The 13021-nt window shown below is 38.8% G+C and overlaps 3 protein-coding genes across 3 annotated transcripts; all 3 read right to left on the minus strand.

Moving 5' to 3' along the window:
- Positions 1–1880: 1880 nt before the first annotated feature.
- Aspvir_003563 (F-box domain protein) lies at positions 1881–3586 on the minus strand (the record flags this gene model as incomplete). Its single annotated transcript, XM_043275144.1, has 4 exons — positions 1881–2754; positions 2821–3191; positions 3253–3418; positions 3501–3586. The coding sequence occupies 4 exons, from the start codon at positions 3584–3586 to the stop codon at positions 1881–1883; spliced, it is 1497 nt and encodes a 498-aa protein (XP_043131079.1).
- Positions 3587–4338: 752 nt separating this feature from the next.
- On the minus strand, positions 4339–6131 carry Aspvir_003564 (succinate--CoA ligase (GDP-forming) subunit beta; the record flags this gene model as incomplete). Its single annotated transcript, XM_043275145.1, has 8 exons — positions 4339–4473; positions 4535–4827; positions 4880–4926; positions 4988–5533; positions 5607–5706; positions 5764–5836; positions 5899–5982; positions 6075–6131. The coding sequence occupies 8 exons, from the start codon at positions 6129–6131 to the stop codon at positions 4339–4341; spliced, it is 1335 nt and encodes a 444-aa protein (XP_043131080.1).
- A 527-nt stretch (positions 6132–6658) lies between these two features.
- On the minus strand, positions 6659–7889 carry Aspvir_003565 (SDR family oxidoreductase; the record flags this gene model as incomplete). The annotated part of the gene is made up of 6 exons (XM_043275146.1): positions 6659–7028; positions 7086–7180; positions 7245–7396; positions 7471–7478; positions 7543–7767; positions 7846–7889. The coding sequence occupies 6 exons, from the start codon at positions 7887–7889 to the stop codon at positions 6659–6661; spliced, it is 894 nt and encodes a 297-aa protein (XP_043131081.1).
- Positions 7890–13021: the final 5132 nt, after the last annotated feature.

A 13021-nucleotide genomic window follows, 5' to 3' on the forward strand; every position in this document is an offset into this window, starting at 1 on the left:
TCGGAAGAAACCACTTGAACTAAAAATGCGAATGGTCAACGAAGAGAGGGAGCGATCACGTAGTGCCTTTTTCCCTCTCTTCCCAGATGTCGGCGGCTCGTGGAGGACTGGAGAACGTGGGAAAGTGGATACAAAGAATCACAGAGCCTGGGCCAAGAAGGCGCTGATCAATACCGTAGAGTCTCCGCTTCTAGAGTCATTGCGAAGCGAAGATCCTGTAGATAAAATGTGACTTCGATTTCTCTTTCCTTTTTCTTTTTCTTTTCCCTCTCGCGCGTCGATTTCTCAAACAGCGACTGTTCAAGAATTTTTGTCGCCCACCAGACTCAATGGGTGTGAAGAGTCTTAGACCAGTCCAAAGCTCCTCTTTGCCCCTTTGTTCTCCACCCGTTCCAATCTAGTCTCGAAAGGAGGTGCCAGCATGAAATCGACGAGAGAGGGCGAGAGGGACGAGCCGTGGAAGGTCAGGATTGTCGCGGATGAGGCGCGTTAAAAGATCAGATCTGCAGATAACCCAATAGCTGCTAGTAGTAGTAGTAGAAGCTGACTATCATGGGTCCGGTTTCTGACATCCGGTCTAGGAGACCAACGGAGGCACGGGAACAGCCGATATGTAGGCTCCTTGTACGATTTCTTTTCTTTTCTTTTTCTTCACCTCTTCCCCTTTTCGTTTTCTGCTCTAGAAGTGCCTATGCGGGTGTATTGAAATATCCCCTCTGTATATGCCTTGTGGAGAGAAGAAAAGGGGCGATCAGTTCATCAGAGTATAGAGAGAGAGAATGCGAGAAAAGACAAAGACGACAATTCGCGGGTGAGAAGAATCTGAAACGAGAGTTCGGATAAAGGATTATGTCGAATATAATAACAATATAATATAAGATAATAGTTAAGACTATAGTTGGTGATACCAACAGAATAGTTAGTAATGATGGGATTTTAAGGTGCAGAAGGATATTTGGGGAACCCAGTAGTAGATAGCTGGCTTACCTGCTATAGTCCTACTAGATCCAGTACCTTAGTCTGTTACTAAAGTAAGCAGGTAAGCAGCAATCTGGGCTCTGGAATCTGCACGGAACCGCGGATATGGAACAACAATTGGTTGGGTGCAAGGAAGAGTGGCGTAGGTAAAGAAGAAGATATATTGCGACTAGTGATGAGGGGAGGCGAATAGGGGGAGTAATCTGATATTATGATTTATGAGGAGGAGAGAGATGTACTCCGCAACTAGGAGAGACAAGTCTATCTATGCAAATGGTATCTGGAATTTGATGAATTGCTCTTTACTGATTAAAAAGTAGATAATAGCAATGATGATGGATCACCGAGAGGAAATCAATGATAGACAACTTGACCTCTGTAGCTCATGTTGTGAGGATGATAAGTTGGTGCGTTCAAAGGGTACTTTTGATACCGAAGAGATATATGCGGAGTAGATATTCAGGCCGCAGACCAGAGAGGTATCAGGGTATTGGGATAGATCTGTAGTAGTCCAAACATGCGCCGTAAATGAACACTAGATTCAATAGTCTGGATGCAGAGGTTTCAGTATCCGACTATCATCATCTTAACCCTGGTTATCTACCTAAGTGGGTTTATTATCATCTATTCACCCATTACTGTCCTTTTGTACTCCAACCCTCTGCTAATGATAATGTAGAGTATTATGGGGTGACATTATCATAGAGAGCATTGATGCTTCTTTATATCATCCATATCTAGTCCTCTTTCTTTTCCTTTTGTCAATGTATCTCTTGTCGATTCAGTCCTTATCAATTTAATATATAATTCTCTAAGCACTCTCAAGTGCACTCAGAACAAACAAACTCAAGACCTTCTAATTAACGGGTGTTTCTTTTGGTCCTAAAAATAACGCATCATCTTCAATTGTCCGGGATTTGGAAAGGAATAGCGCACAAGGGCTGTGCGGCTTCGTCGAAACACCAAGCGCTCACCCCACCCCTATTGACCAACAAAACACAATCATGATCTCCTTTGAGCACGTATTCGTCGGTATCATGTTGACCAGGATCTACCGCCCAAGGAGAAGGCATAGACTTGGCCGGCCGGTAAGGCACTTGCGCGCCTGGTTGCGAAATCCAGATGGTGGGCATGGCTCGCTCGATCCTGACATAGTACAAGAGGTTGCGGTCGATAGGTGCAACGTGTAAGTGGGAGGATGATGTGTGCTCCGGGGGCAAGAGATGCAAGAAAACCTCTTCGGTCTCGATATAGTGGGTAATGGCGATAATATAGTGCGGGCGGTGATCTTTACTACTCTTGGGACGGGCTATTAGGATTCCCGCTCTGTCGTTGAATTGTTCTGAGAGCCAGGCATTTGGCCGAACTACCCAGTCGCTGGTTTCTAGCTTTGGCAGGGTCAGGATTTTGGATGCGGTTTGAGGAGTTTCCAACGAATCATCAAAGCAATGCTTCACGACCTGCAACTGTGCGGCATTGCACGGGACCCCTTCAAGATCCCATGGGCCATCAACGTTGTCATTTCGTTGTAGATGGATTGAGATCAAGTAATCCAGCGTAGAATGTAAGTCTATAAACACTAGGTGATCTGCCACAACTGCCGTGCGGGAAACGCGCGAGTTGAAGTCCCATTGCATTACAACAGTGTTTCCAGCCGCGGGATCCTTGAAGCCGAAGGCAACCTTGGTGCCGCGAACAACGAATAGGTGGAATAGGCGGGATGGCAGTCGAAAGTATGCTGGCTCCTCCGTTCGGAGATTCCAAACATGGCAGTATCTAAAACCCGTTCCATGAGTAAGAGAACACTAAACCAGTTTGATCTGCGCAAGAATTGCTGCCTACCCACGTAGAGTGACCGCCGCAACAATCAATTCCGAAAGACGAATGTGGCCGATGCGTTCTCTGTTTTCCGTGCAGAACATCTGCATTGCATTCGATCGCAGATCCTGCACGACGACCGTGGTCATTTCGCCAGTCCATGCATATCGTCCATTCGAATAGTCTAGACATGCTGGGTTAATATGACTGGGCTCGCGCCGACGGAGGGCTGAAGATGGCTCTCCTCGCTCCAGTCTGATCCTCTGCTTGGCATACTGGTTGTAGATGTGATGAGATGTCTGATGAAAAGCATTGAGGGTACGGCCTGAATACCGGCGGTATGCAGCGCTGCGAACCGGGTTAGATGACAGTAGCTTGTGCCAAGTTCTGGAGACCTGGTACAATGTGAGTTTCACTATTCCTTGGTAACAAGACAAGTGGACATGTATTGCCTACTCTCTGCAAGACATGGATTTCCGCTAGGTCTAGATACTGGGCGACTTGCACAGCAATCTCCGGGGGGAGCAACCCTAGGATATCACACTGGAAGGTTCGTGTATTGAGATGATCCCTCAAGTCACGCCATTCGTCAGAAGCTAGCTGGTGGATGAGTTGACAGAACCTGAAATTCGTGACTAGTGTCAGTCAACGAGTCTTTAAAATATGCATTATCGTGAAAAGGCCTTTGTTGAGGAAACCCGTACACTCTGCGTCGCGCGGACTTTGTCCTGAGATTTTGGAGTCGAGTGATGATCTCCTGTTCGTCCGAGTTCGGATCTACACATTCCATAGTGACGGGGATATCGTTTTCCAGCGTCTGCGAATCATCGCTGTCCGTTCCTGGTAAGGGGGGAGAAGCATCTACAATGACGGATCTGGCGCACTGTGGGAGGGTTGAGAGTGAGAGGTGTTGATGAGGAAGGAATCAGCTGAGCTAGTTGATCCGCCGTCATGTTTATCTAAGGTACCTCAGATATAAAGGACCCGGTGGGTGTTTACAACAACTCGGTTGAAATACTCCGATGGCAGTTAAGATGATGCATCTATTTGTAGGACCAAGAGAAACGCTCATTAATTAGAAGTCTTGAACTTTGTCTATTCTAAGAGCATCTTAAGACGCTTAGAGAATAGATATTGGATTAATAGAGGCACTGAATCAACAAGAAATACATTGCAAAAGGAAAGGAAAAGTAAAAAAGAATAGATATGGACGATATACAGAACCATCAATGCTCTCTATGATTATGCCACCCTGCCTTCCCCGTACTGTGCGGATTTCACTATTATACTAGCCCAATTCACCAACATATCCTGACCGACTCGCCCACCTCGCAATTCGGGCATCCAGATCGCTAATCAACCCTGAACAATAGTCTCACGAGGGCAGCGAATATGCGGTCCCCGGTAGCCCATTTGGTATATCCGACCATGTCATCACCCATGTAATGAAAGGAAGGTAAAAAGGGAAACCACGAAAGAAAAGACAGAAAGATGAAACAATAGGCAGATGACACATGCTGGACCATCTCAGACCGATGAAGCTTAGATACCAAGGGTGAACTCCACACCGACGTCAATCTCACGGGCCATCTTGACGACCTTGGAGAACTGGACGGACTTCTCGGCGGCGCTCTGGAGATCCTCAATGGAGAAGATCTTAAGACCGGACTCGTTGATCTATAGATCCTATATTAGCATTTCATGGCCATTTTCGTACTTGTGATGTTTGGCTACATACCAGCTTCTGAGCCTGCTCCATGTTGGTACCCTGCAACCGAGCAACGATGGGGATGCGCAGACCCATATCCTCCACGACATTGATCAAACCCCGAGCGATAGCATCGCAGCGGACGATGCCACCGAAGATGTTAACGAAGACGGCAGTGACCTTGGGGTCGCTGGTGATGAGTTCAAAAGCAGACTTGATAGCGGCGGGGGTAGCACCACCACCAACATCAAGGAAGTTGGCAGGGCTTCCGCCATTGAGCTTGATGATATCCATGGTGGCCATGGCGAGACCAGCACCGTTGACTAAAGAAGCGGTCAGCATGAGCGCAGGAAGGTAAGTGTGGTCAGGTCGTACCCAGGCATCCAATGTCACCATCCAGCTTGATGAAGTTCAAGCCGTACCTGTCGTTCAAGTTAGAACAAAAATTTCGTGGGCCATAAACTGGGTGCCATCGGGACATACTCAGCAGCCTTGACCTCATCGGCGTCTTCCTGAGTAGTGTCTCTCCACGAGAAAACCTCCTTCTGTCTGAACTCGGCGTTGTCATCAAAGTTCAGCTTGGCGTCCATTGCCAGAACCTGGTGGTCAGAGGTCTCAGACAGAGGGTTGATCTCAATCTGAGTAGCATCCTTCTCCATGAAGACCTTGTACAGGTTCTGGATGGTGGTCTTGGCATCCTCGATGCACTGCTCAGAGAAGCCAAGATCGGTAGCAATCTTGCGGGCAATGTCATCAGTCACGCCGACCTTGATGTCAATAGGAGTCGTCATGATAGCCTCAGGGTGTTCCTTGGCAACTGCCTCAATATCCATACCACCTTGCGACGAGGCAACAATGACGGGTGTCTGAGTTGCGCGGTCCATGAGGACGGCAAGGTAGAATTCACGACGAGCGAACTTGCGCTCGCAAATGTAGACAGCGTTACAAAGGCGACCAGCAGCACCAGTCTGCTTGGTGATGAGCTTGTGTCCGATCATCTGGCTAGCGAACATCTTGGCCTCGGTTGGGCTGGAGAAAAGTGGTGTCAATAAGAGGACATGTCGTAGGCGAAAACAATGCAATTTTAGGGGAATCAACTCACGAGTAGATAACGCGCACACCTCCCTTGAGACCATTATCGAAGGAACCCTTACCACGACCACCAGCAAGAACCTGAGCCTTGATCACCATGTCATCGTTCCCTAAAGTGTTGTCTCAGTAACCCGGGTCCAGCTTGTTCATTGAGGGCTCATATATACCGATTGACTTGGCGACAGCCTCAGCTTCCTCTGCCGAGTGGGCGACCTCACCCTTGGGGACTCCCACGCCATACTGTCATCCGGTCAGTCATTTTAGATCTGCGGAATATCGAGTGAACGTTTCCGACAACATACGGACTTGAGAAGTCTGGCAGAGAGGTATTCGTGAATGGACAGGTTTCTCTGTTGCTGAGCCAATCTGGATTGGACGGAAGATTCCTAGCAAGATTACAATGTCAGCAAGCTCAATTTTATGCTAATAGATATGGTACTATGTAATATTGTTCAAATAGTACAGGAAAATGTCTCACCGTCGCAGCTCTGATAGCTGCCGCGACAGGACGGGTGCTGCGCGCGAGCTTGAACATGTTGAAAATAATTTGTCAAAGAGGGGAGAATTTTCAAGAAAACAGATAAGAGCACAAGAGGAAGAACAAGCCTCCAAAGTGATTGTTGACAAGAAGGGGCGGATTATCCACTGTTGAGATCTCGGGGAAGGAAATAGCTTTCACTGCTTTTTCACGGCTGCGCTTCTCGGGACAATATTGCGCTTCGTCTGCATTGCACCCGGTCACCTGATGGAGCCAACCAGCGTGCGTGTATGGATGACTAATCAGGTGCATATTGCGGGCGACGCGAATATCACGGAACGCTGTTATAACTTCTTCCCCGTCCACAGCTCCTTGCCGAGACCCATAGTTTGCGGGCCTTGTCGTCACTAGAACCAAGAGAAAGCGAGAAATGATAACTGAGTTTGCCGGTTCGTCTCTAATCACCGCTGCATTTAACTTCTATACTTCTATGATTCTGTCAGATGCACAGAAACTGTCTTCATGGTGGAACACATGTTGGGTTCTTCTCCTAGACTATAGAGCCGAGCAATGATCCTTCGCTTCTACTTCCCTATGGCATTTCTCAACTTGTAGAGTTTGAACATCCGCGTCATGAGGCCATGGAATAGACCCGTCCAAGCCCAACCGCCACATAGGAGCCAAATCAGCCAGCTCTTGTTGCCTTCCCAGATCCAACTCTTTCGTCCTTGCGCCCATGGCCATAACCAGCGCCATGGCGCTGATCCGTACAGGACCTGCCTTACAACGCTCCGCGCATATGCAGCATGTGGCATAGCGCCATGCTGACTATGTGTCACACGGCGTGCGTATTCGTCTTCAATAGGAGTGAACAGGGAGTTCGGCTGGAGAGTTCGCTGAGTACGTGCAATGCGGGATTGCACGCCCCCAGTGATGACAGTTGTGACATTTACTCTGGAAGGGGTTCAGTATCAGTGAAAAGGCGTAATATCGAGAAACACATTGGCATACCCGAAGGGAGCAAGTTCTACCCGCAGCGTGTCGCTGAACGAATGCAGCGCGGCTTTTGAGGCATTGTAGACTGACCCGAACACATAAGGTATGATCTTGACAAAGATGGAGCCTGTCAGGACCAGACAAATGGCATATCAGTGAGGAGAATTGACTAACCCCAGCCACACTACCGATCATCACAATAGTGCCCTTTGCTTTCATGAGCAATGGCAAGAAGGCCTGGCATATAGAGATGACCGCGAAGAAGTTGGTTTCAAAAGTTTTCCGGGCTTCCCCAAGGTCTATCTCAGTAGCTGGAACAGTGTAGTCTGTCATACGTGAGTAAAGTCTCTCCCTGTCTAAATGCCGAACTGGGCAAACTAGATCCAATTTTATAACGTACTTCGGCCCCTAGCAATGCAGGTATCAGCATCCAGGTCAATTGTTCCAGCGAAACCAAGAGAGAGAAGAATACGCATTGTTAACAAGAAAATCAAGTCCCTTGTCCCCAAGTCTTTTTTCGACTTCGGAGAAGCAGGATTTGACACTTTCTTCGTCATCCACTACCAAGTCTAGCGTCTCGATACCCAGGGCTGCTAGATCATCGATGTTCTTTGCATGTCGCGCCGTTGCAAATACGCGCAAACCATTTCGATGGAACTCGCGGGCGAGTGAATTGCCTATTCCACCGGGAGAGCACCTAGTTCAGATCACAAAAGCGATTAGCGGCGCGCATCGAAACGATTAAAATTCTCCATGCAACAAAATGTTTGCTTACCCAGTGATCAACACCGACTTGCGGTTATCTCGCGCAGCTGTCATTTCTATCGCGCAATCCAAATGTACTAAGGCAAGTAAAGAATCACAGAATACTCATGAGTATCGATTCGAGGGTCCGAAGAAATTAAGAAGACTAAGGTAGGTTAGAAAATGCGGCGGATTTGTAGAGGTATGAAGATGTAGACTACTCCGTATCTACTTGAGAGCGAATCAACTGAAACCTCGGCAGAAGCATAGTCCCCCCCCCCGCATCTATTATCATAAAGAAATACGGTAGAATGCTGAATAATCGCTTAATAATTAGCTGAATAATCAGGTTGTTCGCCAAATTCCCTCTTGGGTTTAGCTTTCTTCAGGCCTCTCTCTCTCTGCCACCTTTCTAAGGCTGTATCTCCTACCTTAGGCCACTACCTTATAAGAATTTAATATTAATACTATTTAATTTGATATCCCTACTATATGAGAATTCGATATCTCTACTATATAAGAATTTGATATTGATACTTTTAATTCGATATCCCTACTATATGAGAATTCAATCTCATTTAATTCAATTCGATATCCCTACTATATAAGAATTTGATATTGATACTATTCCATTTAATATCCTTACTATATAAGAATTTAAAATTACTACTGAAATTCTCTCTTTAAGTTTAGCTTTCTTTCCTCTTTCTTCGGGCCTCTGTTTCTCTGCCACCTTTCTAAGGCTGTACCTACCTTAGGTCACTACCTTACCAGCAGCACCCCCTACCTAGATAGTGCCTCTATTATAGGGCTAATCATCTTCTAAGCTACTATATATTTCTAAGTTATAACTATCTTGAAATAGTAGATGTAAATTACACCTTAAAAGATTAATATTTTATAAGAGGTAGCGCTACAAGTGAGCGGAGTAATTCAGCGCAGCCGAAGCTGCAGCGAGCGGAGCGAGTGCTAGGCAGCTTGTATCATCTGGCATCTGGACCAATTAGCTACCTGGCAAGTATACTGAAAAGGAGGTAGTTTGCATTCTCCGGGTCTGCATCCATATCTTCGATCGCCTTGATGATACTTAGGTGCCTGAGTTGCCTCATTAAAGCCATTATGACCAGGGCCAATCGTATTATTAATCACATGATAGCCATTAGTAATTAGGATAAATGATTTGAATTAGTCAGATTCTGTAAATTAACTAATACTAAGATGATATAGAAAGCCTTTTCTAACTTACCCTTAGAGGTAATAACTACTAATCACCTAAGAAACCTCTTATAACTATCTTTAATAAGTTATAATAAATAATAAAACTTAGAATGTAACTAGGTTTAATTTAGTTTAAGAATATTTTAAAATAGTTATATAATTATAATGTTTTTGTATTATAATAATAATATTATTATTATTTAGAATTTAGCTAGTATTAGCAATAGATATATATAGATATAAAAGTCTCTAGGATTCTCTATAATAATAATTTATAGGATGCATATAATTAATTACTTATATATATTAGTATTAGAGAGTAATATAATAGAGGCCTATAGTATAAAAATAGATAAAGATAATTTAGGTATAATTAATTTACTATAGGTAATAAAGTAAAAGGGGTAATAACTACTATAGTAAATTACTTATAACTAATATATTAATAAAGAATTTAGGCTTAATTAATAGATAGTAAATTAGAAGAACATCCTATTAATATATAAATATAAAGAATAGTAGATAGAGGATAGAATTATATATTATATTATTTACTACTACTTATACTAGCTTATAAATTAAGATAAAAAGGAACTTACTATAGAATATATATTAAAGATAATATAAGATTTAAATATATTAAGTCCTATATAGGAGAATTATACCTATTAAAATCACTCTATAGCTAGGAGATCTATTAAGATTAGTAGAGAACTAAAAGTATAGGGATATACTCTATAGTAGCTAACCTAATTAATAAGATAATCTATAGGTCTATTATATTAATCTTTTTTATATCTAGCTATAGCCTGTTATATAGAATATCTTATAGAGGATAGGCTAGCTATAAAAGATACTCTATATCTAGTCTAATTCTAAGCTTTTTAATAATAGTTATTATTAGATTATTATATTAGGTGAGTGGCACACTCTAAATTATTAAAGTATTATTATAAAATCTAAGGGAAACTAAATTAAATAACTTTAGATATTTTATATATAGTAATATAACTATATTATATAGGTATAGCTTAATTATCTGCTATATACCTCTTAAGCTAAAGGAGATTAACTATTATAAAGAGTCCTTATTAAAGAGGTAAGTTATAAAATAATTTAGAGTAGTATAGTCTATAAATTACTTAAATACCCTTTTAAAATATTAGTTATATAACTAACTATATAAGAGGAGACTAGGAGTAATACTTATACTTATATTTATCTATAAGAATATTATAATATATAAGATTACTATATTTATTTATAAACTTATAAAAATATAAACTAATATAGATATTAGATAAAGCAGCTTGTTTTACCTAAGGATTATTTATATTATTTAATATTATATTAATATCTAATCTATATTAGTAAAACTATAGTATACTAGAGCCTAATATATCTTAAGAAAGAATATCTAGACTAAGATCTACTACTATAATAATAAGATATTAGAATATATATTAACCCTAAATAACTGCCTGCTGGAGCTTAAGTACTAGAGTATATTATAAAGATAATATAATACTTATTAATCTTATAAATAAGGAGTAGGCATAAATCACTAGTTCCTAGATTTATAGAGAAGAGTAAGAAGACTAAAGATTAGAAAGTATTATATATACCTTCTCTAAATATAAATACTTAAACTAAGATAATAAAGTATTATAATATAGAACTAATAGTATTAATAAGATTATATATCTATTTTCTAAAAGTAACTATAATAAGTAGTACTAAGGGCTCTAAATTTAAGGCTAATACTTTAGTAGAATAAATTTCTAGAAGGTAGTATAGTAGGCCTCTAAGTTAGATAAAGTAAGGATTATATTATAAAGTAATTTTTATAAGATCTATCTAAGTCTCTTCTATTCTAAGTAAGGAATATTATATATATAAGTAAGATAGAGGTCTAATACTAGTATAAGAATTATAAGAGATAAGACTAATAACTTAAGGCCTAGATTCTTAAAGAATTTATTATACTAAGTCTTTCTAGAAAGCTAAAGCCTACTTTAATACTTAAGCTATATCTTAAAATAATACTATCTATTACTAATTATATTATAAGTAAGATCTCTATAAGTAGGCTTTAGATAGTAATATAATTAATAGCTAATTCTAGCTTAATAGAAAAGGTAATTAGTATTTACTACTTACTATAGTATATTAGTAGTAAAAGTTAGTACTATTATATTAAGAAAGACTAACTTATTACTCTATATTATTTATTTCCCCTGCTAAAGTCTATAAAACTATAATTTAAATAACTTAATAATATCTACTATAGCAGCTCTATATAGACTAAGTATTAAAGTAAATAAGTTAGTAAGTTTATAGTACTTAGTATAGGGTAATCTAGCTAAAGAGAAGTATATTCCTTTTACTACCTAATATATATTTTAATATATTCTAAAGTTATTAATAAATACTAGTATTAGAATAGATTATAGACTCTTACTAATATACTATAATACCTCTAAGTTATCTCTTCTATAAAATTAAACCTTAACCTTAGTATAGAGAGAGTATAATTATAGTATTAACTAACTTTACTTTAAATATATCTTAACTAACTACCTAATAGATACCCACCCTAGTAATAGAGGAATCCTATAATTAAGTTCTATATATATCTAGTAATAGGTATATCTATCTTTAAGTTTAAAAGTATAATCCTTAATAAGGATATAGGTATTTTAAGAGATAAATTTATTAATCTCTAGGAAAGCTACTAGTAGATATAAAGATAGGATAATAGACTAGATAGTTAAGATAATTTTATCTATATAAGATAACTATATATATTTATCTAACCCTATAAAAGTAACCTATCTAAGCTGGGTTAAGAGGTTAAGCTAAGGGATCTATATAATTAGAAATTAAATAATATCCTCTAGGAAAATAACCTAGCTATTTTCTCTATATATATACTATCTAGAGACTAAGCATACTAAAGAGCCCTATACTCTAGAATACTAAAATTTAGTAGGAGAGTTAATATACTTAGCTATACTAATATATAGCTTCTTAGTTAAGGTTAGACTATTAATAATACTAGTAAAGATCTAATTAATATTAAACTAATATTAGATAGATAAACTTATAGTAAAGGAATTCTCTAACTATATAGTATTCTATAGGTGCTATAGTATCTAAATCTTATAATAATAAAATAGTAATATAGGGATTTAATCTTATAAGTATTATTTAAGTATATTAAGTTTCTATAGTAGATTCTTAACCTCTAGTATATTAAGTAAATAAAGTATTTTATATAGCTAACTATAGTTATCCTAAGATATATTTACACTCTTTAGCTAAAGTATAAGTATTAAAAGAAATAGACTAAGCTATAAGTCTATTAATATATATAGTTAGTCTAAGAAAGCTTTTTCTATAGTTATCTAATATACTCTTTCTTAAAGTAATAGGGTTAATAATAGTTTCTAGTAATAGTTTTAGAATACTATCTACTATTAGTACTCTTTAGTTTAGATATAGCTATAGTTAGGGTAGTAAGCCTAGATAGATATTAGAAAAATATAATATTATATAGTATATAATATATACTAGATACTAAAGTATAGTATTCTATATTTATAGATATAGTTACTAAATAATAACTATCTTATAGTTACTATATAAAGTCTATATTAAATTTCCTTTTCTAAAATACTATAATAATTTAGATAGTAATAAAGTAGAGATTTAATAACTATTCCCTCTACTAGTAATATATTATAAAGATAATATTCTATATATTCTTCTCTAGTATTAGTAATATTCTACTTATCTTATAATTAATATTCTTTACCCTATTATTATCTACTTCTAGTCTTATAAATTAAGTAGGGGAATAGCTTTACTATTAACTATAATATATATCTTATAATTATATAAATACTTATAAGAGCTATATTAATCCCTATCCTCCCTTAAATAAGATTTATTAGATTAATTAGTATTATTATTATCTAATTCTATAT

The sequence above is a fragment of the Aspergillus viridinutans genome (genome assembly GCF_018404265.1).
Source record: "Aspergillus viridinutans IFM 47045 DNA, scaffold_15, whole genome shotgun sequence".
NCBI classification, from domain to species: Eukaryota; Fungi; Ascomycota; class Eurotiomycetes; order Eurotiales; family Aspergillaceae; genus Aspergillus; species Aspergillus viridinutans.